Raw genomic sequence first — 27500 nt, forward strand, 5'->3', positions numbered from 1 at the left:
ATACCAGAGGCAGCACAGCAAGTGCTAGAAGCTGGTGCTTTCAGGAGTCATGGGTTCTGGGTTCTAGTCCCACTACCTGTGCGTAGCTAGTGCTAGGAAGCAAATGATGCAATGATAGATGCACTATGGATCCAGATGTGAAGAGTGTGGGGCAGCAATATGCCACACAACAGAGACTCCTAGGGGCTATAGAGGGTACAGGGTGTGTCTGGAAGGAGCTACAGGAAGGAGACAGAGGGGGGCTGATGGCCATTGGGGGGGGTCAGTGGAGACTTAGGTGAAATGGTGGAAGAAGTGTGGTGGTGATTGGGGGTGTGTTGTGGAGGAGGGGGGCTGTGGTGGGAGGTAATTAAGAGGGTGACTGTGGGTAGGTGCAGGGCCTGTAGGTGAAAATGAGACACTAATACAGGCAGCTTTAGTCTGCTGTGGGTACTGGGGGGGGGCTGGATTACTGTGTGGGGCTGATGAGAAGGGGGGCCTATGGGTGGTGACAGGCAGAAGAGTTATCGGGGGCTGTGGGTTATGGGCAGTGGTTGGTTGTGTGTGTGTGGCTCTGGGCTGGGAGCTGTAGAAGTTGCTGAGAAGGTGACTGTCTGGGAGCTGTAGTAGGGGGTGGCGGTTGCTGAGAAGGTGACGGGTCGGGGTTGCGGTTGCTGAGAAGGTGACGGGTTGGGGAGCTGTAGTAGGGGGTGGTGAGAAGGTGACGGGTTGGGGAGCTGTAGTGGGGGGTGGTGAGAAGGTGACGGGTTGGGGAGCTGTAGTAGGGGGTGGCGGTTGCTGAGAAGGTGACGGGTTGGGGAGCTGTAGTAGGGGGTGGCGGTTGCTGAGAAGGTGACGGGTCGGGGTTGCGGTTGCTGAGAAGGTGACGGGTTGGGGAGCTGTAGTAGGGGGTGGTGAGAAGGTGACGGGTTGGGGAGCTGTAGTGGGGGTGGCGGTTGCTGAGAAGGTGACGGGTTGGGGAGCTGTAGTGGGGGTAGCGGTTGCTGAGAGGGTGACAGAGGGGGTGTACCGGCGATAGGGGGTGGTGCTTGCTAACGGAGGTCTATGGGCGGTGACTCTAGAGCAGAGGCTGACGCAGGCATCCCCGCCCCCAATCTGGGCGGAGGTACCGGGGGAGTTGAGCTCTCGCGAGAGGAGGCGGGCCCGGGCGCTGCTAGCGTTGGGCTCCTCCCCCAGCCGGCCCGGGCGAGGCCTGCGCCGTGCGCTGACCGGTGCAGCGGCCACGCAGGGGGCCGGACGCTGAACGGCGCCCGGCCGGAGGCGGCGCGCGAGCCGAGCTAGCGAGAGAGGCGGCGCGGGCAGAGCCCCGGCTCCCGCGGGGCATCATGCCGGGGGGGCGGGTGTGCGCCACGTGCGGCGGCTCGGAGATCGAGGTGGACGCGGCGCGGGGGGACGCGGTGTGTACGGGCTGCGGCTCGGTGCTCGAGGACAACATCATCGTCTCCGAGGTGCAGTTCGTGGAGAACAGCGGCGGCGGCTCCTCGGCCGTGGGGCAGTTCGTGTCCTTGGACGGTGAGCGGGGGAAGGGGTGGGGGCAGCTGGGTGCCCCCAGTCTCTCTATGGCTGGACGCTCCAGGGTTTCCCTGCTGGGGCCAGGCAGGGTGCGCAACGCTTTTCCTGTAGCGGTGGGCAGCGCTCCCTATGCACTCCCGCCGGCCTGGCACTGCTCCCCTCCTCAACACATTGCTGTCGGGACAGCGTGCAGGGGAGACCTCGCTCCTTGTCCTGCGCAGGAGGCATCTGACAGGTGAACAGGTCACTAATTGTGTCTGAATTTTCCAAGTGACACCGCCCCCTCCCCTCCGCCGTCTGGTTTGTACTGGGTGAGATTCTGTGTGTTATGCATTTACTTTCAAGAGTAAAACTTGGGCTGGGGAACTCTTGAGCAGATGGAGACAAGTGAATATCTCTTCTCCAGTCTTTGTTGTCGTCTCTTGGTATGACTGAAAGGTGACTTTCAAGTGTTTTATCAAGCAGTGATCCACACAAAGGTCCCGATCCTGCAACTGGAGCCATGTGGATAGACCGCTGTGTCCATGTGGATTCAGTTGCAGGATTTGGGATCTGAGGACTAGATGCACAAAAGGAGGTAGGTATACCTAACTGACACTTTAAGTGCCAGTGAGCTTCTCAAAACCCCAGCTCAGCTGTCACCTAACCCTGTAGGTTCCTACATTTCCCCTTTTAAAGTCTCTTAGGTGCCTAAGGGTTTGTCTTCACTACAAGGGTTAGCTTATGTTTGAAGGTCAGTTAATGCAGGTAACTTAAGCGAACACTGCTGTGAAGATGCACCCAAAGCTTCCAAAAGTGAGCATGCACACAGTCCTCAGTTTAAGCACCTGTGTGTGTGTGCGCGCCTGTCTGATAGGCATTCTCAGAGCGTTCCTAAACGCACACAAAATGAAAGGAGGTGTGTGTTCCACCCCTTTTAAACCTTTAGCCCATTAATTAAGGGCACTCACCCAGGATGAGGGAGAGTTCAGTCCCCCTGCTTGATGTGGAAAAGGGATTTGAACTTAGATCTCCCCTGTCTCAGGAGAGTGCCCTAACCACTGGACTATAGAATCATTCTTATGCTTTCTCACTGAATATTTATACAGAATGGTGCAGCTTGGGTAGGAGAGATTGAGACCTGTCCCAGAATACCTCATAGCCCAATGGTTAAGGCAGTCTCCTGGAAGAGCCAAGTTCATATCCCTGCTCCACATGAGGGAGAGGGGAGAATTGAACCTAGGCCTCCCACATACATACTAGGTAAGTATCCTAACCAATAGGCTAATAGTAGCACTTGATTCCAGGAGAGCATTCACAATTGTGAATTCTGAGTGAAGGGAAGTGCTTCCCTCCAGCCCAGACTTAGTCACCTAAATACCTTTTGAGGAGCAGGGCTTAGGGCAGCCTGTCTTCATGGCATTTCCTACTGGCTAGCCTTGGCGCCTACCCACTTAGTTTGCTGGCGTTGGTGGATTCCATTCTTAGGTGCCTAATTCTCCCCATGCATTTTATAAGGAATTTAGGCACCTAATTTAGGGCTGTGGATTCCACTGAGTGGCAAGGTACCTAAAAATTAGGTGTTGCAACACTGAGTGTTTCAATGCCTAAGGCCCTTTGTGGATTTAGCCCTAAGTGCCTGCTGTACTGTTAGCCAGTCCATTCTCTACACACTTAATGTCCCATTTACAGTATAAAAAACAAGTCTAACAAGCACTGTAAAATGTTTGTAGCCCACCTGGCCATGTTATAACATAATTTGATATGATTGGTGTTATAACTAAATTTTATTTAAAAAGTGCTTTAGGTCAGGCAAGTAGGCCCTGTCTATGGTAGATGGAAAGGCATTGGCTGCAAACTTGAGTGGAACACCCTGTCTGCACGCAGTACTTTCACATCATGACCCCATGGTGATTGGCTCCAGCACTTGGGATGAAATCTTTTGTGCCACTCTAGCTGAACTGGTGCAACTTATTATGGTTTTTCCCTATTTTATTATTAATGTCAAATGCATTAACTAGTCAAAGCTACCTGCTTACCCCCCAAATAAATGGTAAATCTCAGAGCCTGGGATCCTCTATGGCTGGTTGTTTCTTGCCCTCCTGCTCTCCCACCCTGAGATGGCTGGGTGTGTCGTGCTGGGAGAAGAGTGGTGTACTATCTGGATCTGATAGTCTTACAGGGAAGAACTGATTACTGTCTGGACCCTTTTCCTGATGATTCTGGTCTCAGGATCTGATATAAGAAATTACATCACGTGAGCTGAAAATCGGGTCTCAGGATTGCAATCACCACTTGTCCCAGTTCTCCTGCAAGTCAGTGTAACTTTGACTTGAGTTCTGACTGCAGAACCAGAGCCATAAAAGATTAAAAGAATAAATGAAAGAATTTGAAGAAAATTGTACTACATTAGTGAGCACATGGCTTGCTTCCCCCAGTCACGTATGTCAAGATGACCGTGTATCTTTGTTCTTACGTCACTGTAGTATCAGAAGCAAAGAGTCAGTGGCACCTTATAGACTAACAGACGTATTGGAGCATGAGCTTTCGTGAGTGAATACCCACTTTGTTGGATGCATGTGTCGTGCATCCGACAAAATGGGTATTCACCCATGAAAGCTCATGCTCCAATACGTCTGTTAGTCTATAAGGTGCCACAGGACTCTTAGTCTGGATCTGTAAAAGCAGCAAACACCGCTACCCCTCTGATACTTGTAGGATCAGAGTGCCTCCCATGACTGAACATGGCAACTATTTCTTCCTTCCTAACCAGCAAGATACAGGCTAGACTTCAATTTTTTTTTTACATATCCCTCACCTTCATCAGTTTTATTGTGGGGAAGCATCGTGGAAGAGGTGAGTTTTGCATTTAAGCTCCAAATTTAGCAAACTAAGGCTTTGTCTACACAAGCACTCTTATTGGCAAAATTTTTGTTGGTCGAGGTTGTGAAAAAACACCCCCTGACTGACATGTTTCACCAACAAAAGCGCTGGTGTGGACAGCTCTCTGTTGGCAGGAGAGTGTCTCCTGCTGACATAGCTACTGATGTTTGTTGGGGGTGGTTTAATTATGCCAGTGGGAGAGTTCTTCGAGGAGACCTTACAGCGGTGCTGCTGTAAGGTGCTTAATGTAGATGTAGCCGTAGTAGTCATTTTCTATTTCACTGGCATTGAGTTCCATAGTCTTGGTCTGCCTCTTATGAAAATTGTCTCAGACAGTTATGAGATCCCCTTATTTTGAATCTGAATCTTTGCACTGTCAAATGTCATTTAGGGCACATATGGCACACCTGTCATATCAGGTGCTTTGTCTTCATACTTGACATGTCACAGATATTTCCCTCTTGTGTGGATAACACTGGTGAAAAGGATTTATCGTACCCCTTATTGATTAACAGTTTTGTTTTTTCCATTGGAGCACATGTGGGAGGTCAGGGTCACAGAAAGAGAGAGGACCGTGAACTCAGGTAGTTAGGTCTAACCAGTGGTGAGCTGGAGCTGGTTCGAACTGGTTGCTAAATTTAGAAGCCAGTGTACAGCTGGTTCCTAAAGGGACAGGTGGGTGGGCAAACTCTGGTCTGCAGGCCACATGTGGCCTGCGGGACCGTCCTGTCTGGTCCGCCTGAGTTCCTAGGTGGGGAAGCTGAGGCTCCCTCGGCCCCTCCCCCGCTTCCCCCCCCCCCGCAGAGCTGTCGGAGCCCTGGGGCAAGTGGTGGGGCTCTGGTGGCTATTTAAAGGACTGGGGCATCAGAAGCAGCTGGAGCCCTGGCCCTTTAAATAGCCCTTGCAGTCCCCTGCTGCTCCAGGGGCTCCCCTGCTTCTACCACCCTGGTCCTTTAAATAGCCACCAGAACCCTGGGGAAGCGACGGGGCTCCTGTGGCTATTTAAAGAACTGGGGCAGCAGAGGCAGCTAGAGCCCCCTGCTGTCCCAGGGCTCTAGGGCCTATTTAAAGGGCCTGGGGCTCCCCTGCTTCTACTGCCTTGGCCCTTTAAATAGCTGCTGGAGCCCTGGAGTAGTGGTGCTGGGGACCCCTGGTCTAGACCTTTGGTACTGTGCCCCAACATTTTCAGCTGCAGTGCAGAGATGCAGTTGGATGATGGTTTTACCAGTTTGCATCTGCAACATGCTGTAATGTGGTCTACCAGATCTTCCCCAAAGGTAGTTCAAACAAACAAAGAGGCCACTCTTTATATAAATAAGAAGGGAGGCACCAGGTCATTATTCCTCTGTTGGGAAGCCCTGTGGGGATGGACATGAGGTCTGTCCAATAGCAATAGTGGTAATATTTTTAGTTGCCATGGGCTTGGTAGAAGAGGAGAATGTGATTGCAGACTAAATTAATCCATAGTAGATTCTTTTGAGTGATCTCTGGATCAGGGAATCACAGATTGTCTCTTCCACTGTAGGAAGAGAGATAGAGGTGGATATTTTTACCACTCACCTGACAAGCAGCTACTTTTCTTCTGTTCCTGGTACTGAGAAAAGACTGCTAGGGATGCCTTTCCATTCCCTTGAAAATGAGGCTGTTATGTCCCTTTCTTCCAGTCTTTTTGGTAGCAAAGATCTTGGCAAGGCTCTGGAAAAAGAAAGATCAGATGGTCCTAGTAGCTCCTTGCTGGCACATAATTGCGGTTCTCCATTCTGTTGCAAATGGACAAGGTTAATCTCATCATGCTGAGGGTATGGCTACGCTTGCAGCTGTACAGCGCTGGGAGTGAAACCTGTTTTGGTACAGCTGAGTAGGGAAGGCGCTGCAGTCTGTCCACACTGCCAGCGCACTGTCGTGGCCACATTTGCAGCATCTGCAGTGGCTTTGGGAGTGGTGCATTATGGGCAGCTATCCCAGCATTCAAGTGGCTGCAACGTGCTTTTCAAAAGGGGGGTGGAGGTGGGAGTGGGGGTGGAGTCTGATAGGGAGTGTGGAGGAGAGAGAGAGTTGATTTTTGGAGCCGACACTCTGACAGCAGCTGCCTTGCAAGTTCCGACCCCCTCTCCCACCCCCTCTCACTTACTGAAAGCAAATAGCCTTCTTTCTTTTTTTCCTCACAGACCAGATAAGCAGCTGCTCCGAAACAGACCCTCCCCTGCCTGCCGTGCTGCTTCTCTCCTCAAGCCCCTTCCTTCCCCCTCTCTTCAAGCAAACACTAGCTGTGAGCGTTCCAAAGGGAGGTCCCTGCCTCTGTTTTGTCACAGCAAATAGGAGCTGTATTTGTTTTTGTTTTTTTGATAATCAGCTTCTGGAGCCCCGAGTTCACAACAAAACAAACAGAGGCATCACAACAAAACAAAGAGAGTAATCGTTACTTAAAAGGATTATGGGAAGCTTCCGGAGGTCAGTTACAGCGTACTAAGATTATTCCCTGTTTACACTGGCACCCCAGTGCTGCAGCATCACCGCTGTACTCTTTATTCCTCTTGTAGAGGTGGAGTACAGGCAGCGCTGTAGCCAGGGAGATACAGCGCTGTATTTGCCTTGCCAGTGTGGACGGGGAGTGAGTTACAGCGCAATAAAGCCACCACCAGCGCTGCAGCTCTCAAGTATAGCCAAGGCCCCAGAGTCTCTGGTCTCAGATCACATCTAGAACCAGGGAGTCCTGTCTTGGACAGGTTGCCTGACCTGGTATCTCTTAGCAGGTAGGTCATTACGGAGATAAAGGAAGAGGGAGGCACGCATCAGAACCCTAGTTGGGTCGTGGGTGATCACTACTTCCCACCACCCAACACAGATGTAATGAGGTTGAGTGGTGCCTGTATAAGAAAAATTAAAACTACCGATTATTCCTTGAAAAAGGTTTTTAATGACTTTTGACTATAAAAGCAACACAGACAAAATAAGAAAAGCAAGATTAAAGACCAGCACTGAATAAGGATTAATATAAATGGCAAGTTATATTGAAGACAAGCACAATTATTATTCATTAGCTGTTTACTGCTATCTTAATTCTATAGTATCGATACAACTTGAGATCAATTCTGCCCGAGCAACCAGACTTCTTTACTCCATGACCTTACTCTTCATTTGTCTGAAAATACATTAGCTTTCAGTCAGCTGTTCTCTACACTGGCCAGGTACAGATGGGCGCGAAGTGCACATTCCTTCAGTTCAGGGAGTGTGGGTCAGGGTTCTCTTATGATCGAAACACACACGCAGTCCCATGCCTTTTTACTTTTTGTCTGATTTGTCCGCCATGTCTTAAAACAGACTGACCAGTTAGGGTCAGCCAAATCTTTATTGTGGTTAGCGTTGTCGCCTTGGCTGTATAATTTATGCTTACTTATCTCCTTGTGTCGCTTTGATCGTATAGTTTATACTTACTTATTTTCTTGTAGCCAATTGTTTTAATTGTGGGTTAGACAAGCTGTACCCGAGGGCACAACTTATCTCCTTTTATAGGAGTTGAAATGTGTTATTTGGTTGCAGTGCGTTTTGACCACAAGTCCTAGCTTACCTCTGCAAAGCGGAAGTTTGAGGCCTAACACTGACAATACCTTTGTTCATTTTAAGCTTGGCAATACTTTTGCTCATAGATTAATCACAGTCATGTTCTCCTGACATCCCAGAAGCCATCTTCCGGAAAGATATATAACTGAGTGATTGTCATGTCATGCAGTAGGGTCCAAGAAGGCCCTGTTACTTGTCCTGCGTAAAAATTACTTGAGTACCTTGTTTATCTAACTGAGTGTAATTTAAAGATTAACTCTATCCAGGTGCATTTGGCAGCCATTTCAATCTTTCGTCAACTAACCAAAGGTAGACTGTGGTCTCTGTAGCTTCTTGTCATTGCATTCATGTGGGGTGTGCAAGAGAGAAGTGAGACTTTGCATTTCCTATTACATCTGGAAGGGAATCCCATAGTCTTGTGGTAGTTACAGGGAGAAACTGTCTGCTTTCATAAGTATGACCGTTGAGTTTGACAGAAAAAATAACTAAGGGAAAAAGAGCTGTGCTCTGATAGTGCAGAATGTTAGTAACAACTGGGATGTGGGCAGTCATGGCTAATGGTTGAAGCCATGGAGATGACCAGGTTAGAGCAGCCAAGCTAGAGTCAAGAATCAGGACCATGGGACTCCCAGGGGCCTGGTTAGGAAAAGAGCTGAGGGTCAAAGCCATGAATCAGAAGACAAATACCAGAGCCCGTATGTGTGCCAAAGATGTGGTCAGAAATCAGAGCCAGAAGCATCAAGAACGGAGAAGGGCAGGAACTGAAGCAGGAACAGGCTGGGCAGGCACAGGAAGTAGGACCAAGCACAGCTGCAGGCATGGAATACACTGAGCAGCCAGTGAGCTCTGGTTACTGCTGGGTCAAGTAGTAACTAGCTCCTCCCCTCCACCAGTCGGGAACTGCAATCAATCAGGCAGCTCCTTCCAGTATCAGCTGTGTTCATTGTGTTGCTAGGAGACTGACCCTTCTGCAGCTAGGCTCCCAGACCATGTTCTTCTTGCAAAGAGAACAAGACTACGTGGTCTCTTCCTTTTATTGACCCTCTTTCTGTAATCCATCTCTGTTCTCAATGGGCTTACCCAATTGGTCTTACCCAGGGCAGAACAGAGGATTCAGGGGGCCTGGGGCAAAGCAATTTCAGGGGTCCCTTCCATAAAAAACAAGTTGCAACACTATAGAATAGTATATTCTCGTGGCAAATTGCCCCACTCCCTCCCCCCCACCCGGATGGTCCTGGTCTTACTCAAATTGTTCACCAACCTGTTTCTGAACCTTGATCTTTTTCAGTGTTTGCAGTTCACAGATCTTAAGCGAGAGTTAAGATAACGACTGAAGTTGCCTCTCGTCTCAAAATTCAGTTGTTTTCAGAACAATTAGAATTGTGAAATATTTTGGATGTCATAACACAGACACAGGGTCATAATATTAATTTCTTCTGAGAAAATATGTAGCAATCCTGACTGCATTAGAAGGAGTTTATATTTGGTGAGATTAGTTAAAAAAGAAGCTGTGATGTGAAGCTTTAGTTTAGTTACTAATCAAAGGAAAAGAAAAGAATTTCAGCTAAGAAGAGTACCGTTAAGTTAAAGAGTCAGCATAAGCAGGTTTGAAAACATAACTGCGAAAACAAGGCATGAGAGGATAGCAAAACAAGCAATAACTAAATTTGTGTATTGTCTTGGATCCTAGAAGGGCATTTAAAAATTCTGTTTGCAAGCGAGAGCAAGGAAATCTTTTACTCTCTCTCTTGCCCACATTCTCACCCACCCACCAGTTAAATCTCATTTCAAATACTTGTTCTGTATTGAGAAGGTAGTGTAGATATACTGTAAGTGTTTTCAGCTTCTTTTCAGTTTCTGTGACTGAAACACAAAAACTGAAAAGGGGGAAGGATGGCTCAGTGGTTTGAGCGTTGGCCTGCTAAACCCAGGGTTGTGAGTTCAATCCTTGAGGGGGCCACTTAGGGATCTGGAGCAAAATTCAGTACTTAGTCCTGCTTGTGAAGGCAGGGGGGGCTGGACTTGATGACCTTTTCAGTTCTAGGAGATGGGTATATCTCCAATTTAAAAAAAAAAAAACTGGTACTGAAACTAACAAGAATCAAGACATTTTCATTCTGCAGCAGTTTGGGAAGCATGTGTGAACCTCAGCAGAGACAGGTGCTAGAGAGAATCATAGGAGACGGGTTCAAAAATTCTGGGGTAGAGTAATGGAGATACACACCCATCACAGCTGCCAGAGGGCTCAGAAAGGTGTACAGAAGCAGAGACTCCTTGCCTCATAGCAGCCAGGAGGCTTTGACATGTGTCATGGCATTGGGTGAAATCAAGACCAGTAAGGGGTTGTGTCACCACTTGCCCTGCAACCCTGAGTGCCTGACAATGCTTTGCTGCTGTCGCTAGCATGCAGATCACACCCTGAGTGTCTGTGTGCTAGACAGCTCTGACTCGAGCAGCCTGTCTGCAGCCCCACTCTGGCTTTCAGCTTGATTACAGCCAGGGATGTACGTCCAGTCCTGAATTTCCCCAAAAGTGTGTGCCCTGAAGTGTCCAGCCCACACCTGAACCACTTAGAGAAATAATAAGGTTTATTGCTCCTTTGGGAGACAAAAGCACATTGCAGCTTATTAACTTAATTGGGGGAAATACACCCTTCTGTCCAAACACAGCACCCAGTTTGGCTTATAGTAAAAACAAAACAAATTTGTTAACAAAATATACATAGGATTAAGTGAGCTCAAGTATAAGGAATGAAGACAGAAAGAGTTACAAGTAAAACAAAACAAAATATGCTTTCTAGCAGCTGAGACTTAACAAGCTACTGCCTTTGTTCAAGGTAAATTTCTTACCAGTCTTTCTTCTTTCCAGTCATGGCTGACTTTCTCTCAGTCAAGACCTTCCCCAAAAGCACAGGGAGCTGATTTCCCTTGTCTTCCTAGGTGAAAGGTCTTTGCCTGAGTAGGTTTCTCACCTATATTCAGTTTCCAGAGACTTCAGTCCCCCCTTAATTGAAGGAGCCAGCTTTCGCGGTTGCAGGAGTTTCCTTCCCTTGTGTCTGTCTAGCAATGGATTCCAAAGATGGTTTCTGTTTTGCTTATATCTTTCAAAGTTCAATGACCTTGTTTCAAGAGGCAGGATGACCTCATGCTGTTTTTCCCTTCCTGTGGTCTTCCCATCCATCTGTATGTAAATAGGGCTTCCATTGCTTTGATTCCAACTTGCTTAATTTGCATAGAAGACAGGTAAATAGCTGTGACATTCCCTTCTGTTTGGAAGAGACCTGTTCTTCCATTGTATGGACACAGACCATAAAGTGTAATATTAATGAGTATCCATAATTCCTTATATAGTGTTAATACATTGATTTTATATTAATTACCAATGTGTCATAGGCTTTTGTAGAATATCTGTGTTATACAGAAGAGGTCAGACTAGATGATCCCAGTGGTCACTCTGGCCTTGGAAGCTATGAGTAGTTCCATTGACTTCAGTAGGACTATAACGTGCAGAAGTGCCTGCAGCATCAGGGACTAAAATTGTTTTTTATTACAAATTCAGTGGCATATAATCATATAATCAAAATGAAACTGATTTAGTGTTAAACAATGTGAAGTTATTTAGACTTTCAATAGATTAGCAAAGCTGTGAATTCTTTTTGCAAAATTTTTAAAAAAATAGGACCCTGAAAGTAGGTTCCTAAACTTATAATTAGGTATTCAGGTGGCTTAGGAACACAAGTCCCCTGCAAAACCTGACTGACGAAATATAGCCTGGTCAAAGCATTTCAGCTTTCTTGACTTGTGGAAGTTCAATATATTGGAAGGTGGGGTTGGTTGCAAGTGTAGTTTTGGCTATTTGTTTTTAAATGTTGTGTTTTTGAATTTGGAGTGTTCACACAGTAAATATCAACAAAGAGTCCAGTGACACCTTATAGACTAACAGATGTATTGGAGCATAAGCTTTTGTGGGTGAATACCCACTTCGTCAGACGCATGTAACAGTATATATGTTAATTATGCCTTGGACTTTGTCTTTTTAAGTGTGAGACTTCTTAGTAGAAGAAATCTATGTGTAAAATCTGAAATTTTAACATCTAGAAAACTAATTAAAGAAATACATAAAAAATCCACGTTAGCAATTTAAGACTAGAAAATGGAGGGAAAGTAAAGAACTAGCCATATGCAAATTAATAAAACTGCTTTAAATTATAAAAATAATTTAAATAAAACTATTCTATCTTTAAAAAAGTCACGATTTTTGTTCACCATGATAAGTAGGCAAAATGCAGAAGTACGTTGCTCCCTATTGAGACAATTATGATAATTGGCAGAATAAAATGTTTCGTATTGATATTAATTTTATTTTTGTCCATGGCAAATAAACTTTTAGCAATATTTGTGGGGTAATGTGTGGTGTTACTATGCTTATAGAAGTCAAGAATCCGTGTTATTGATTGAGCCATTAATTGTTCACAAGTTTTCCCATCTCCCAATGCACCTCAATCCTGACCTCTCACTCTTGAGTAGATTCTACAGTTTTTTTATTTTTACTTTACCTGATGTGCAAAACTGTGTACAAGGATAGTGCTACCAGAATTGCTCTTCTTTGTGATCCGGGTCTCCAGAGGTGAAAGGCTAGTACACAGACTGACACCATATATTAACTTTGAGCCGTACCAGGTCAGACCAAAAGTCCATCTAGCCCAGTGTCTGTCTACTGACAGTGGCCAATGCCAGGTGCCCCAGAGGGAGTGAACCTAACAGGTAATGATCAAGTGATCTCTCTCCTGCCATCCATCTCCATCCGCTGACAAACAGAGGCTAGGGACACCATTCCTTACCCATCCTGACTAATAGCCATTTATGGACTTAACCACCATGAATTTATCCAGTTCTCTTTTATACACTGTTGTAGTCCTAGCCTTCACAACCTACTCAGGTAAGGAGTTCCACAAGTTGACTGGGCGCTGCGTGAAGAAGAACTTCCTTTTATTTGTTTTAAACCTGCTGCCTATTAATTTCATTTGGTGACCCCTAGTTCTTGTATTATGGGAATAAGTAAATAACTTTTCCTTATCCACTTTCTCCACATCACTCATGATTTTATATACCTCTATCATATCCTCACTTAGTCTCCTGTTTTCCAAGCTGAAGAGTCCTAGCCTCTTTAATCTTTCCTCATATGGGACCCTCTCCAAACCTCTAATCATTTTAGTTGCCCTTTTCTGAACCTTTTCTAGTGACAGTATATCTTTTCTGAGGTGAGGAGACCACATCTGTACATAAAAGAGGTGAGGCCATAGTTAAGGTTCCAAAACAGAGGGAGAGGTGGATTAGGAGTGTACTGAATTGCAGAGTTGCAAGTTGTCCAGTTTTCGACCAGAACACCTGGTCAAAAAGGGACCCTGGCAGCTCCAGTCGATACTGCTGACCAGTCTGTTGTAAGTCTGGTCAGCGGTGCAGCGCGGGTCTGGGGCTATGGCAGGCTCCCTGCCTGCCCTAGTTCCATGTGGTTCCCAGAAGCAGCCACCAGATCCTTGTGGACCCTAGGCGCATGGGCGCCCAGGGAGGCTCTGCATGCTGTCTCTGCCCAGGTGCCGACTCCGCAGCTCCCATTGGCTGGGAACCATGATGAATGGGAGCTGCAGGGGCAGCACCTATGGGCAAGAGGGTAACACACACAGCTTCCGTGGCCCCCCATGTGCCTAGGGTCTGAAGGGACCTGGCGGCTGCTTCCTGGGAAGCTATAGCGTGGTAAGAGCCACTGGGACCCTGCACCCAAACTCACTGCCCCTGTCCTGAGCTGCCTTCTGCACCCCAAACCCCTGCTCAAACCTGTAGTCCCCTTCCACACCTAGACTCCCTTCTGGAGCTCACACTCCCCCAACACCTCAACCCCCTGCCCCAACCTGGAGTTTCATCCCAGAGCCTTCACCCTCAATGGGAGTCCGCACCCCCTCCTCCACTCTGAACCCCTCGGCCCTAGCCTGGAGCCCCCTCCTGCACCCCAAACCCTTCATTTCTGGCCCCACCTAGAGCCTTCACCCCCAACTTAGAGCCCATACTCCCTTCATGCACCCCAGTCCCCTGCCCCAGCTTGGTGGGAAGAGAGCGAGCGATGGCGGGAGGGAGGATGGAGTGAGTGGAGGCGTGGCCTCGGGGAAGGGATTTTTGGTTTTGTGCGATTAGAAAGTTGGCAGCCCTACTGGATTGGCAGATGCTTATTGGGCAGCTTGAAAAACACATGCACATATTTTGCCTGGCTTTAGCCAGATCTGTTAGTTTTTCACTTTCCTGAGTACTGAATTCATCTATAAATATAATGGTGGTGATAGGAGGGGAGAGCGAAGACTCTATTTATTCTAATGGTATGGAGGTACCTGTCTGGGACATAAATAAAAAATGCAAGTTTTAGAAACTTATGAATAATAACTTTCCTCTTATGTTTATCTCCTGGAGTCCTCAAGGTGGCAATCTTGCATCAGACTTAGTGGGTTATTGTTCCTGGCAATGCATGTCTTCCTGTATGTGCTATCTTTGTGACAGCAACAAATGCTTGCTTGAAATACTGCAGAGTATATTGTTGGCAGCTATGAAAATGCTGAATCCTTCACATTGTGTTAGGTTCACATTGATTATTGTATGCTGTTCAGACTGGAACATTGTGGAAAGAGGGCAGTATATTTATCCCTGTGGTGAGGTGGTTTTTAAAGTGAGCTGATCTTTTTGAGAAGTGGGGTGCAGCTAGAGTGGTCTAGGCTGGAAAACTTGTCTCTGCTGAGTTTATTCATCGTAAGCATTTTAGTAGATTACAGTGTGTGAAGATCTGTTCACTTGTCTGTAAAATTGGCCGATGGGAGAATATAAGAACAGAAGTCTTTCATTTGTAGACTGTGATTAAAGATTTCTGTGCAGTCAAAACAATTAAATCCTCTGCTGTTGCAGATGTGAATTGCAATGGAACATTGACCTACATTGCTTTTGGGTTTCATGGTCTAACTTAAATGGAAAAGCTCATTAATTTTTTATATTAAGTCTCCCTGTCTAGTTAGTAAAAGCCCTCCATTATGACACAGTTGATTTGGTACATTCTGTATTCTTTACAAGTTTTATTCTGCATCTGCAGAGAAAAGGATATTAAAATACAGCTTTTTTTCTAGTTTTTAGTAGAGTGTTTTCTTTCATAAACATACAGTGCTGGCCATGTGTTAACTATAGTGATCCCATCAAGCAACAGCTACTCTGTAGTTAAAGGTGCAAGAAAGCCTCCATTATAACCCCCTCTTTCAGTAACTCATTAATTTTTCAAAATTAATGTTTTGGCTGAAACTGTGTAGACTGTGCGTGGCCCTTCTTTGTCCACACATGAGTGGAGAGATAGGCAAGAAACACCACTTGCTCCCACCCCCATTTTTGTCCTGCTTGGGTTGCCATGCTGGGCCACTCTCAATAGCCCCAGAATGCACAGACTGCTTGCTCCTGTTGCTCCTTGGGGAGCATGATGCTGAAAAGGTGGGAGGGAAAAAGTAGAGGCATGGCTGGCTGTGGAGTAGGGGCAGGTGCCTCGGGGTATTCTGGACCATCCCAACAGCATGTGCAAAATGTGCATCTGATTGCATGCAGGGAGTGGCCTGAGGAAAGTTTTTTGCCTTCAGTATAATTCCTAAGTGCTTCTGGGGTGGTGCATGTCCCCATACCTCCCTTTACCCAACATTTGTAGCTAACCATCACAGACTAACACTGAACCTGGGAAGAGAGGAAGGTTTTGATTTAATAAAGCTGAGAGTGTGAGTGGTACTAGGAATATTTAGTAGACCACTTCGTAGAGTTGTGAAGTGCTCATTTCAGAAGAAATGTGTTGCACAGAGTGATGGAAGTACTCACAAGGGACTTGCCCAGGCTGCAGCCCTCTCTTGTGGAGTTCCTAAATTCTGCAGGGCTGCATCTGCACTCCATAGATCAAGGAACATAACTGGCTCTGCTTGTAAGCCCCAGAATAGCTCTGGGTTCTATTTCTGGTAAATCTTGGAAATTAATTTTTTAAAACAAATGAAGAAAAGTGTTTGTTCATTGTTAAAGCTGCATAGTTAAAAATTGAAAAGAGTCAAGAAATGTAAAAATTAGAATTAAAATAGAATGTTAATTTGGCCTTGTGTAGTGGTTGCTGTTTCTATGAGCTCAATATTATTGTTTGTCTAGTGTATACCATAAACATACAGCATTTGCAGTATGGCTGAGTTTACTGACTTTTTGCGGAGGTTTTTAACTATCCGGCTGCAACATTACATTATTTTTATTATTCAGTCTATGAAGATGGTTAGTGAAACTTTATGCAGCTTAGCTGATTGTAAAATTAAGACTTTAGATTTAAACCATATGAGCACATAACTATTTTTCTGCCTGTGTTCAGAGCCAAATTCTTTGTTCAGATATGTGTGGTGTTCCCGTTTCAGATCAGTAGGAGCTGGGCATATCATCACATGTAAAAGAAGTGACCTTTATATACAACGTGTATATCTGGGTGTGTAACACAAGATGGGGAAGCTTTAAAGGAAGAGAAAGAGATGAAATTTCTGCATAACTGGTAGTAACTGGGGAAGTTTAATTACCCAGACATCAATTGGAAAAGTAATCTGGCAAAACACAAAATTTCCAATAAGTTCTTGGGACAGCTTTTTGGTTCAGAAAGTGGAAGAACCAGGAGGGGAACTGTCATTTTAGACTTGATTCTGACCAGCATGGAGGAATTGGTTGTGAAGCTGAGAGTGGGAAGGCAGTTGAGATGACAGTGACCATGGATTCATAGATTTAATGATTCTAAGGAACGGAAAGCACGAGAGCAACAAAATAAGGAAAATGGACTTCAAAAAAGCAGAGTTTAGCAGATTCAGAGAACTGGCAGATAGTCTCATGGGAAGAAAATCTAAGGGAGAAAGAAGCTCAGGTGATCTGACAGTTTCTCAAGGAGACAATATTAATGCACAACAGCCAACTATTCCATTATGAAGGAAAGATAGGAAAAATGGTAAGAGATCAATATGGCTATATGCAAAGGCGCTGACTCCGTGAGTGCTCCGGGGCTGGAGCAAAAAAATTAGTGGTTGCTCTGCACCCACCGGCAGCGAAGCTCTCCTCCTCCTCCTCCCTTGAGTGTGCTGTGTCCCCGCTCCTCCATCTACCTCCCAGCACTTCCCGCCCTGCCGCTTGGTGGCGTTTACATGCTCCGGGGGGGGGGGAAGGGCAGAGCGAGAATGTGGCACACTCAGAGGAGGAGGTGGGAAAGAGGTGGGGCCAGGGCGGGGATTTGGGAAAGGAGTTGGAATAGGGGCGGGGGGGCAGAGTCGGGGAAGGGATTTTGGGGAAGGGGTTGGAATGGGGGAGGGGCCTCATGGAAGAGGTGGAGTGAGGGCTGGGCCGGGGGCAGAGGCGGGATCTAGCACCCATGTGAAAGAACGGAGGTCGGAGCCTATGGCTCCATGAAGAACTTTTTAATGACCTGAAAATCAAAAAAGAATTCTACAAAAAATAGAAACATGAACAAATTGCTAAGGAGGAGTACAGAAGAATAGCACAAGCATGTAAGGAAAAATCAGAAAGGCTACGGAACAAAATGAGTTAGTCCTGACAAGGGACATAAAGAACCATCTTTTAAGTTGTCTTTTAAATTCATTAGAAGTAGGAGAAAGATGGAGGAAGGTGAAAGGCTTCTACTTAGTGGGAAAGGAGAGCTAATAACTGATGGCATCAAGAAGAATTAGTTTTGGGGTCCTTTTTGAGTTCTTTATAGTAGGTGATGTCCGGAGACTTGTCTGTTGGCCTCATTGATAGTCATCATAATTAAGGACTACAGTAGTGCCCCCTTTGTCAGCTACTTTGATCACTATCTGGTCTTTGCATTTCAAAAACTGTATAGCTGTCCTTTCAGTGGTAGAGAGATTGTGGTGAAAGTATTCTTTATTGAGGATTTCAGCATCTGTTTTTTAACCTCCTGAAACAATGTAATCATCCAATGTGTGGTTTCATCCACTGAAGCATGTCCAATCAGGCGATTTTTTTTCTTATGTCTGTCGGTGGGATGTGGTAGTTGTGGGTGGTGTCATCTTTGTTGTGAAAAATTCTTTGAGGTGGAGTCTGTGGAAGAATTTTTCTGGATATGATACCTAGTTCTATGATGGGACAGAAGTTTGGTCCCTTGGAGAGTACAGATCCTTCAGTTCTTGTTTGGGGTAGTCTTGATGGGTTGATGATGATGTGGTGTCATGTAATAGCCATGTGGCAGGTCATGGTGTAGTGGTTTCTCCTGGAGGTGGTGGTCTGTTGGTTGTAGAGTTGTTTTAATTGGTTCCACTTTGTTTATTTTGCCAGTGGTGCATATTTTTTACCACCACTCTAACTTTAATTTCGTGAAAACTTTCTTAGCAACAAGGAATGAGAAGGTAGAAAAAGTATAAAACGTGAGAAGCATAATTATTTCTATGCTGTTAGTCCTAATAGGTGAGTCTTCCACATATGTTAGTGGATAGGGAGATAATCTTTTATGTCTAAATTACAAGTCTGAATCCAGTTGATGTTGGTAGTAACTGAAAGTCCTTATCTACCTGCTATGCCTGTTTGGCTTATGCAAAACTGGACCATTTCCTAGTAGATGGATTTCAGTGTCAAGGGGATTATAATACTCCTTTTTTTCTGATCTTCTCTCTGGTGTATTTACACAGTAAGATTTTGGGGGTCGGACTGTGTGTGTGTGTGTGTGTGTGTTTGCATGTATGTATGTATACACATCCTAGCATATCTTGACTGGGGCGTCTAGGTATTATCATAATACAAATGATTAATATTCAGATATTTTCCATTACACATTATTTGGTCTAAGAATAACTTATTTTATTTTCAACTCTCCTAGGCTCTATCTGTATCTCAAATACTTAGTATGTTCTTAACTTTACTCACCTGAATTGTTCAGTTGAATTCAACAGGACTATTCACCTACTTAATTTAAGCATTAGGGTGTTTGCAGGATCAAGGCCTTAGTTTTTTGCTCTTTAAAAGAGAAAAATGATAGTAATATATACTGACCAGCATGAGCCAATCTTGAAATGCATGTTGGTAGCTAGATCTCTTAATACTAAATGAAATCTTGTGCACTTCTCTAGAACAGTGGTTCTCAACCAGGGGTATGTGTACCCCTAGAGGTACGCAAACGTCTTCCACGGGATACAACAACTCATCTAGATATTTATCTCGTTTTACAACAGGCTACATAAAAAGCACTAGCAAAGTCCGTACAAACTAAAATTTCATACAGACACTAATGATTTATTTATACTACTCTATATACTATACATTAAAATGTAAGTACAATATTTATATTCCAATTGATTTATTTTATAATTATATGGTAACAATGAGAAAGTAAGCAATTTTTCAGTGATAATATGTTGTGACACTTCTGTGTTTTTATGTCTGATTTTGTAAGCAAGTCGTTTTTAAGTGAGGCGAAGCTTGGGGGTATGCAAGACAAATCAGGCTCTTGAAAGGTATACAGTGGATGGAAAGGTTGAGAACCACTGCTCTAGAACACTCTGCTTTGGAAAGCCGTGTCCTTTATAGCTAATCAGTTTGTTTTAGAGCATTTAAGGATTTGGCCATTTTGTATATATGGGAATGGAAAGAAGATGTATTATCTTCCACAGCAGTCTGAGATGGAGGGAACAGTGAGGTTAGAGACAGACACTTTGGAAGTCAGAGGGCATGGTGAGTGTTTTGATTCCTTAATGAGGATTGTGAGCTGTAACAGTTAAACTGTGGAGCCTCCACATCTAGAGCCTTTGAAGTATTTGGCTGAAAGGAACTCCTTAAAGAAGAAGCTGTTGAAGTTGGTTTGTCACCATGGTGAGTGGAGAGTATTGAAAACCTGACCAGATTCAAAGGGTTGTATACCCTTGTATGGAAAATCAAGCTTAAAAGTGTTGTCTAGAAAGCTTTCATAGGAATGTGTTCTCTAACTTTTTGTCTTCTCTTTGGTGCATCTTTCCAACTAATTTAATTTAAGCATTTAAGAGTGGGCACTATCCCAGCAAGTCAGAGCAGTGCAGCATATTTCTGTGTGACTGAAACAATCTGGGATCCAAGTTCAGTTCTTCACTTCTTGAACTCACATTATTGTCGAGGTATCATACTCAGTCCGTGTGTGCGGGAGAGAATGCCTGGAATTATTTCCAGATGATATGTAAAGGAGGGAAGTATCTCATTAGCTAGAGTCTCATTGCAGAGAGGTGGTTAGCTCTAAAGAGTATCTTGTACAGCTATACTCAGATGGAAGAATGTAGCTCCATTAATTTTGGAGGAATGGGGGGTGGGAGTTGATAGGAACATATCTTCTCCTTTTCTCACCTTAAAGAAAAGACTATTGGAGTCCAAAATATTCTTCGGATAATTAACTACTTAACAGCATACATTTTCAGTACTACAGGTTTTCGCATTTTGGTCTGATTTGCTGTTAAAGTTGATATTTTCCAGGTTTTTTGTTTGAGGTAACTGTGACATGTCATTCCATATTCTTTCTGAAAATATACTTATGATATGAATATGACATAACTGAGATACCTTTGCAAGATAGCTCATGTGAGATATAATTGGAAAGGTTGCGATTTCTCAAATGCAATTATCCAATCTGTATGCCTGTATCATTTCTGTATCGAAGTTAGGAATATTGACTATGTATCTGTATTTCAGCTAAGCTATTTTGGGTGATGCCTACTACTAACGCTTCAGATGCAACAATGGAAAAGCCAGACAGGGTGGTTGGCCCATCAGTGAGGACAATGGACTATGAAAAGCTTGGCCTTCCTGTGGATGCTCTATACTGCCACTGACTCATGGACACTGTGATCCTACAGAGTCAGGTGGTCTTGTCACCTGATGATACTAAAACATTACCTGTGACGACTTGTAACTTTCCACTGTAAGGAAAGGGTGGTCAAGTTTGGGAAATAAAGGACTCCTGCCTCATGTAAATCCCATTTAAGGGTTGGGAGGAAGGCAAACAAGACTTCTCTCCATGGCCTCTCTGCTCAAGAAGAAAAAACTGCAAAAGGGAAGCTTGAGGGGAGTCCAGATTGAGACAGGGGTTAGGTCTGAAAAGGAATATAACTGGAACTCTGAACCACAGAAATTTTGCAAACTGCTTCCAACAATATCTAGGATGAGAAATACTATTTGTAACTGTAATGGAGTTGGGACTCACCACCTGGCGCCTCCTGCTGGGAATTAGCTCTGTCCAGTGGAGCACCCCCTTGTGGTGGTGTCCCATCCGTCATCTTGCCCTTGATTGGTGTGTGGACCCGTGTTGCTCCCAACTCGTGGCGTCTTCTTCCAGGACCACTGCCATCTGGCAGTGCCCCGTAGTCCATCCACACCCCCTTTCGGGGGGAGGTTGATCAGCAGTCTCTCTATGCCCCAGCCACCACGTCTAACCACACACCCCAAAGTCTAATCCCTCTTGTCAGGGATCTGGCATAGTCTGTGATGGCCGCTCCCTATGGCCAGTGGCTGAGTGTACTGCAAGGTCAGTCTTGGGGCTGGTTTTGTTCAATATCTTTATTAATGATCTGGAGGATGGCATGGACTGCACTGTCAGCAAGTTTGCAGATGACACTAAACTTGGAGGAGTGGTAGATAGGATACAGAGGGACTTAAACAAATTAAAGGACTGGGCCAAAAGAAACCTGGTGAGGTTCAATAAGGACAAGTGGAAAGTCCTGCACTTAGGATGGAAGAATCCCATTCACTGTTACAGACTAGGGACTGAATGGCTAGGAAGCAGTTCTCCAGAAAAGGACCTAGAGATTACAGTGGACGAGAAGCTGGATATGAGTCAACAGTGTGCCCTTGTTGCCAGGAAGGCGAACGGCATTTTGGGCTGTATAAGTAGGGGCATTGCCAGCAGATGGAAGGATGTGATCGTTCCCTTCTATTCGACATTGGTGAGGCCTCATCTGGAGTACTGTGTCCAGTTTTGGGCACCACACTACAAGAAGGATGTTGAAAACTTGGAAAGAGTCCAGCAGAGGGCAACAAAAATAATTAGGGGGCTGGAGCACATGACTTATGAGGAGAGGCAGAGGGAACTGGGATTGTTTAGTCTGCAGAAGAGAAGAATGAGGGGGGATTTGATCGCTGCTTTCAACTACCTGAAAGGGGGTTCCAAAGTGGATGGATCTAGACTTTTCTCAGTGGTAGCAGATGACAGAACAAGGAGTAATGGTCTCAAGTTGCAGTGGGGGAGGTTTAGGTTGGATATTAGGAAAAACTTTTTCACTCAGAGTGGTGAAGCACTGAAATGGGTTACCTAGGGAGGTGGTGGAATCTCCTTCCTTAGAGGTTTTTAAGGTCAGGCTTGAGAAAGCCCTGGCTGGGATGATTTAATTGGGAATTGGTCTTGCTTTGAGCAGGGGGTTGGATTAGTTGACCTCCTGAGGTCCCTTTCAACCCTGATATTCTATGATTCTATGAAGTGGGGAAGAGGGGGATCCAGGCTTGCCCTCTACTCTGGGTCCTGGCCCAAGGATCCTCTGACGGCAGCCTCACTGCCCTCCTCCTCTCCCCTCGTCGGTCTGCTTCCCTGGGCTGCTTCCCCTATGGCCCCTTGCACCCGCTAGGCCCTTCCCTTCAGGGCCTGTAGAATGGCAGGGTACAGCTCCTTTTTGCTCCTCGAGCCTGGCCAACACTGCGCTGTCCATGGTGCTAGTCTCCCACCTTTGAAGACCGACCTTCCCCTCTCAAAGGCCTGGGACAAACTGCCTGCTCCCTTCCTCTGCAGCCTTCTTATAGGGCTGAGCCTGGCCCTGATTGGCTGTCTCCACTCTGGGCCCTGATTGGCTCACAATAAGCCCTTCCCTAATTGGCTCCCTGTCTACGCAGGCTCAGTGACCTACCGCAGCCCACACTCTCAGAGAGTGGAGCAGTCCGCCCCACTACAGTAACCAATTTCTTTAGTGAAACTAGCTTAGTTTGCATGTTTGATTTTATTTGCTTAGTAATCTGCTTTGTTCTGTTTGTTAGCTCTTTTACCACTTAAAATCTTTTTTATAGTTAATAAAATTTGGTTTGTTTATTAATAAACCCAGTTTCTGTAATTTTAACAGGGAGGGCAAGAAGTGTGCACATCGCTATTCACATTGAGGGAGGGGGTAAATTTCATAATGTTGTTGGGTCTGCACTCCATGGGAAGTGGACATGGGAGTGCTGAAGCAAGTCCCTTAAGCTGAGTCTTCCCAGAGCTGATCTGCAGCTGGGTGTGGCCCTGCGTGTGTGTGTGTTAGAGGAGGCTTTAATAGCATGGCTCAGAAAGACAAGTTAAAGGGGGCCCGTGTTGGCGGAACAGGAAGACTCAGTGGTATTTCAGCGCATCAGGTGGTTTCCCAAGGGATCCAACCCGTCACATTAACCTTATGGTTATTTTTGAAAAAAATCATCTTTTGTGAAAGGATCCAAGTGTTCATCACTAATAGTTTATGGGCCAGTTGTGCAACCCTTACTTTTGTGAGTATTCCTGTTGTTTTCAAGGAGCCTGCTCACACTAAAGCCACTCAGTGCAGCAGCCGTCCCTTAGGATATGCTAGTTTACAAGGTAAGAGTGAATCTGAGGGCTTGTCTACACTTAGCTGGGATGGACGCTGCTGTGATCGAAGTACTGGGGGTTGATTTAGTGGGTCTAGTGAAGACCCGCTAAGCCAACCGCAGATGGCTCTCCTGTCAACTCCGGTACTATACCAGAACGAGAAGAGTAATTCATGTAGCTGGAGTTGCATAACTTAGGTCGACTTACCCTGGTATAGAGTAGATAAGGGCTCCAAGTCTGCTGAGATTTGTTACTTTCTAACCTTCCATCTCCTTTTTTTTAATACCTGAATTGCTTCATCGACTCTACATTTCAGACATACAATTCTTTAACCCAATCTACAGTATGTGTGCTTGACTTTATTGCACCTGTTTCAATGTACAAGGTGTGTATATACTAGCCTTAACACAGAACCTTTTGCATGCTGACCGCATTTTCTGTTCTGTAATGTAGATGTTCAGCTATTAAAATCCAGTATTTAACACAGGCCTGCACAACATACGACGACCTGCGGAGCATCACTGTGCGGCCCGCAGGGGGATTCTAAATCCCGTGCGCACGGCGCTCAGCAGACAGCTCAAAGCCCTTTAAATCTCAGCCGTGGCCGGGATTCAGAGGGCTCTGGGCTGCCCGCAGCAGTGGAGAGCCCAGAGCCCTTTAAATCCCAGCCGCGGCCGGGATTCAAAGGGCTCTGGGCTGCCCGCCTGAATCCTGGCCGCGGCTCCAGCGAATGGGCTGGGGCTGAGATTTAAAGGGCTCGGGCTCCCCTCAGCAGCAGGAACTCTGGGAAATTTAAATCCCTGCCCCAGCCCCGCAAAGCTCCGGGTTCCCCCAGCCACGGAGCCCCGGGCCCTTTAATTTGCCCCTGAGGGCTCCCAGCCACCTCTTCAGCTGGGAGCCCCTGGTTGATTTCAAATCAAGTATTACCTCCCCACCCCCAAGCTTCCTTTTTGGCCCATAGCTGTTTTGGTGGGGCGGCACTGGGGAAGGAGGGTTTGTTTCTGCAGCGTTGGGTGGTGCTGGGGTGGGGTGTTTCAGCGGGCCGGGAGGTGCTGGGGGTGGGGCGGTGTTTCTGCAGGGCTGTGGGATTTCGGCCCTCAGCTGTTTTCTTTGGAGTAATGCAGCCCTTGCCACTTTACGAGTTGTGCAGGCCTGATTTAATGTTTCCCAAAGAATATAAATGAGCAATTGTTCTGTGGTTTACTGTGAGAAAGATTTTACAATTGAGGGCTAGATTATGACTTAATGTTCTTTCTGCAGTAAGGGGTGGCACATTGTTATACTAGCTAACCTTGGAGCAGCCCTGGCGAGAGATTGTGGAGAAAAACTCACTGCAATTTATTCTATCTGCTATGCCTTTCACTCCTCAAATCCCTATGTTACCACCTTTACCAGACCATAATTTTGGCCCATCATGCATTGTAAAAATATTGAATGAAAGGGATGCATTGTAAGATCTATTTTAATGCTTTAGTTGTATCTGATAATTGTTACTTTTTGTTTTCTCCCCCCATAGGTGCCGGTAAAACACCAACATTAGGAGGAGGATTCCATGTCAATTTGGGAAAGGAATCGCGAGCACAGACGTTTCAGAATGGTACTTGCAAACTTTAGTCTTGTTGTTTGTATGATTTTTAGCTCAACATATGTGTGATTCCAAAGATGATGGATTTAGACTGTTCTCAGTGATACCAGATGACAGAACAAGGAGTAATGGTCTCAAGTTGAGTGGGGGAGGTTTAGGTTGGATATTAGGAAAAACTTTTTCACTAGAAGGGTGGTGAAGCACTGGAATGGGTTACCTAGGGAAGTGGAGGGATCTCCATCCTTAGAAGTTTTTAAGATCAGGCTTGACAAAGCCCTGGCTGGGATGATTTAGTTGGGAATTGGTCCTGCTTTGAGCAAGGGGTTGGACTAGATGACCTCCTGAGGTCCCTTCCAACCATGATATTCTATGACTGATGTTTAATTTTTAGTTTTGAAAGTGACCTCAACCCCTTGCATAACTATTTTCTGTAGAGTAAACAAGTCTGTAATTCTTCCTACTGCTGATTTTACATTGTGCTCTTGTAGGATTATTATAAATCTGCTTTATGAGATCATATAGTTGTTGGATAAATGATAATGGCACTTGACAGTATTTTAAAAGGGCTTTTTCAAGGTTGGCAGGTCCACTGTACTTTTTATTAGCTGATAGAGTACTGTACCTTTTTATCTTCTTATCAATTTGCAAAGTTCTTGAAGTACTTTATGCACATTTATTTCCAAGCATGTGTTTCACTGCTTTTATTTTCATACAGTTTTAAATTAAGACTTATTCAAATATACCTACAATAAAAAACTGTAATTGGGGAGGTGAGGGAGAGGGAGAAGAAATCAATTTCAAGCTTCCAAAGAGAGTATAAATAAGAGAAAAGGTATACAAGCCTAAAAACACAATGTTTTCATAGTATACATTTTAATGTTGTTTGTATAATTGAAAATTACCCTTTGAATTTTTTAATCAGTGAAAGAGGTTTTAATTTATAAATGGAATAATCTTACAGTTTTAGATGTTGTTACTTTTTATGCACAGATATACATTGCCATTTGTTGGCTAATCAACAGTGTTGCCTTATGTTCTTGAGGTGACAGCTAATTGATTTTTGTCACATTAAGACACTCAAAAAGTGATGTGGGTGGGCTTCCATCAATAGCTTACCAATCATCCTAATTTCTTAGTGTATTTTAAAATAAATGATATTTTTCCTGAGTAGAGGCTTTTACACATACAATTCTAGAAAAGGAAATCTTGATTGCCAAAATTGTGCCTACATACAAACAGGAAGGATAACATTAATCTGCACAAATAAATAGTTGTAGAGTAATTTGATATAGGGACAGATTACGTTACCCTTATTCATGCTGAATAGTACCATACACCATGTTAGTGGGGCTAACAGTGGAGTAAAGTGCTACTCAGTGTGAGCAACAATATCAGAATTTGGCCCAAAGTTACATGAGACTTTGAAAATTCTGTCAATAAGATAATTTTTGTTAGTGAAGTTTAATTATGTGAAGGAATAAACGTTAACTAAAAATTAATTTTGGACAGATATTTAAGTTTTAAACAAAGTGGCTTTTATGTACAACTGTCTACTTGACAATATTTGTAACGTTAACTGTAGAAAAGTAAAATACTGAAAAAAATAATTACTCTTCGAATATACTAGCCTCCTCTTTTTTGGGAGTCCTTAGAACCTAGAAAGTACTTTCTATTTTTCAGTTATTCTCTGAGGCTGTGTGTTGTGCTGAGCAGAACTGGCTGTTGCTCTCTGGAATTTGACAATGTAGCTCCTGAATTGGATGAAAGGTTTGCTTGAAAATAATGCTGAGCATCCTTCACCCTAGGAGCTGTGTGTGTACTGGCCACTTGTGTGATGAACCTCTTCACTATGACTAGGACCCTACCAAATTCACGGTCCATTTTGGTCAATGTCACAGTCATAGGATTTTAAAAATAGTAAATTTAATTATTTCAGCTATTTAAATCTGAAACTTCACGGTGTTTTAATTGTAGGGATCCTGATACAAAAAGGAGTTGGGGGGGAAGTGTAACAAGGTTATTGTGGCAGAGGGGTTGTGGTACTGTTACCCTTACTTATGCATTGCTGCTGATGGAAGCGCTGCCTTCAGACCTGGACAGTTGGAGAGTGGCAGCTCCTGGCTGGGAGCCCAGCTCTGAAGGCAGAGCCGCTGCCAGCAGCAGCACAGAAGTAAGGATGGAATGGGATGGTACTGTCATCCTTACTTCTGTGCTGCTGCCTATAGAGCAGGGCCTTCTGTCACCAGCCGCCACTGTCTGGCTACCCAGCTCTGAAGACAGCAGCGTAGAAATAAGGGTGGCATGGTCTGGTATTTTGCCACCCTTCTGTGCTGCTGCTGGCAGGCACAGCCTTAAGAGC

At 45.0% G+C, this 27500-nt stretch overlaps 1 protein-coding gene across 2 annotated transcripts in view; it reads left to right on the forward strand.

The window, feature by feature from the left end:
* Positions 1-1314: 1314 nt before the first annotated feature.
* BRF1 (BRF1 RNA polymerase III transcription initiation factor subunit) overlaps positions 1315-27500 on the forward strand; it is a 257449-nt gene continuing 231263 nt past the window's right edge. The window contains exons 1-2 of one of the 2 annotated variants that reach the window (XM_030558590.1): positions 1315-1512; positions 25073-25153. In XM_030558590.1, coding sequence (XP_030414450.1) covers positions 1326-1512; positions 25073-25153 — 268 coding nt within the window. In that variant the 5' untranslated portion in view covers positions 1315-1325. The remainder of the gene's footprint in view (positions 1513-25072; positions 25154-27500) is intronic. The other variant, XM_030558591.1, reaches the window with a different exon arrangement.

The sequence above is a fragment of the Gopherus evgoodei genome, chromosome 4 (assembly GCF_007399415.2).
Source record: "Gopherus evgoodei ecotype Sinaloan lineage chromosome 4, rGopEvg1_v1.p, whole genome shotgun sequence".
NCBI classification, from domain to species: domain Eukaryota; kingdom Metazoa; phylum Chordata; order Testudines; family Testudinidae; genus Gopherus; species Gopherus evgoodei.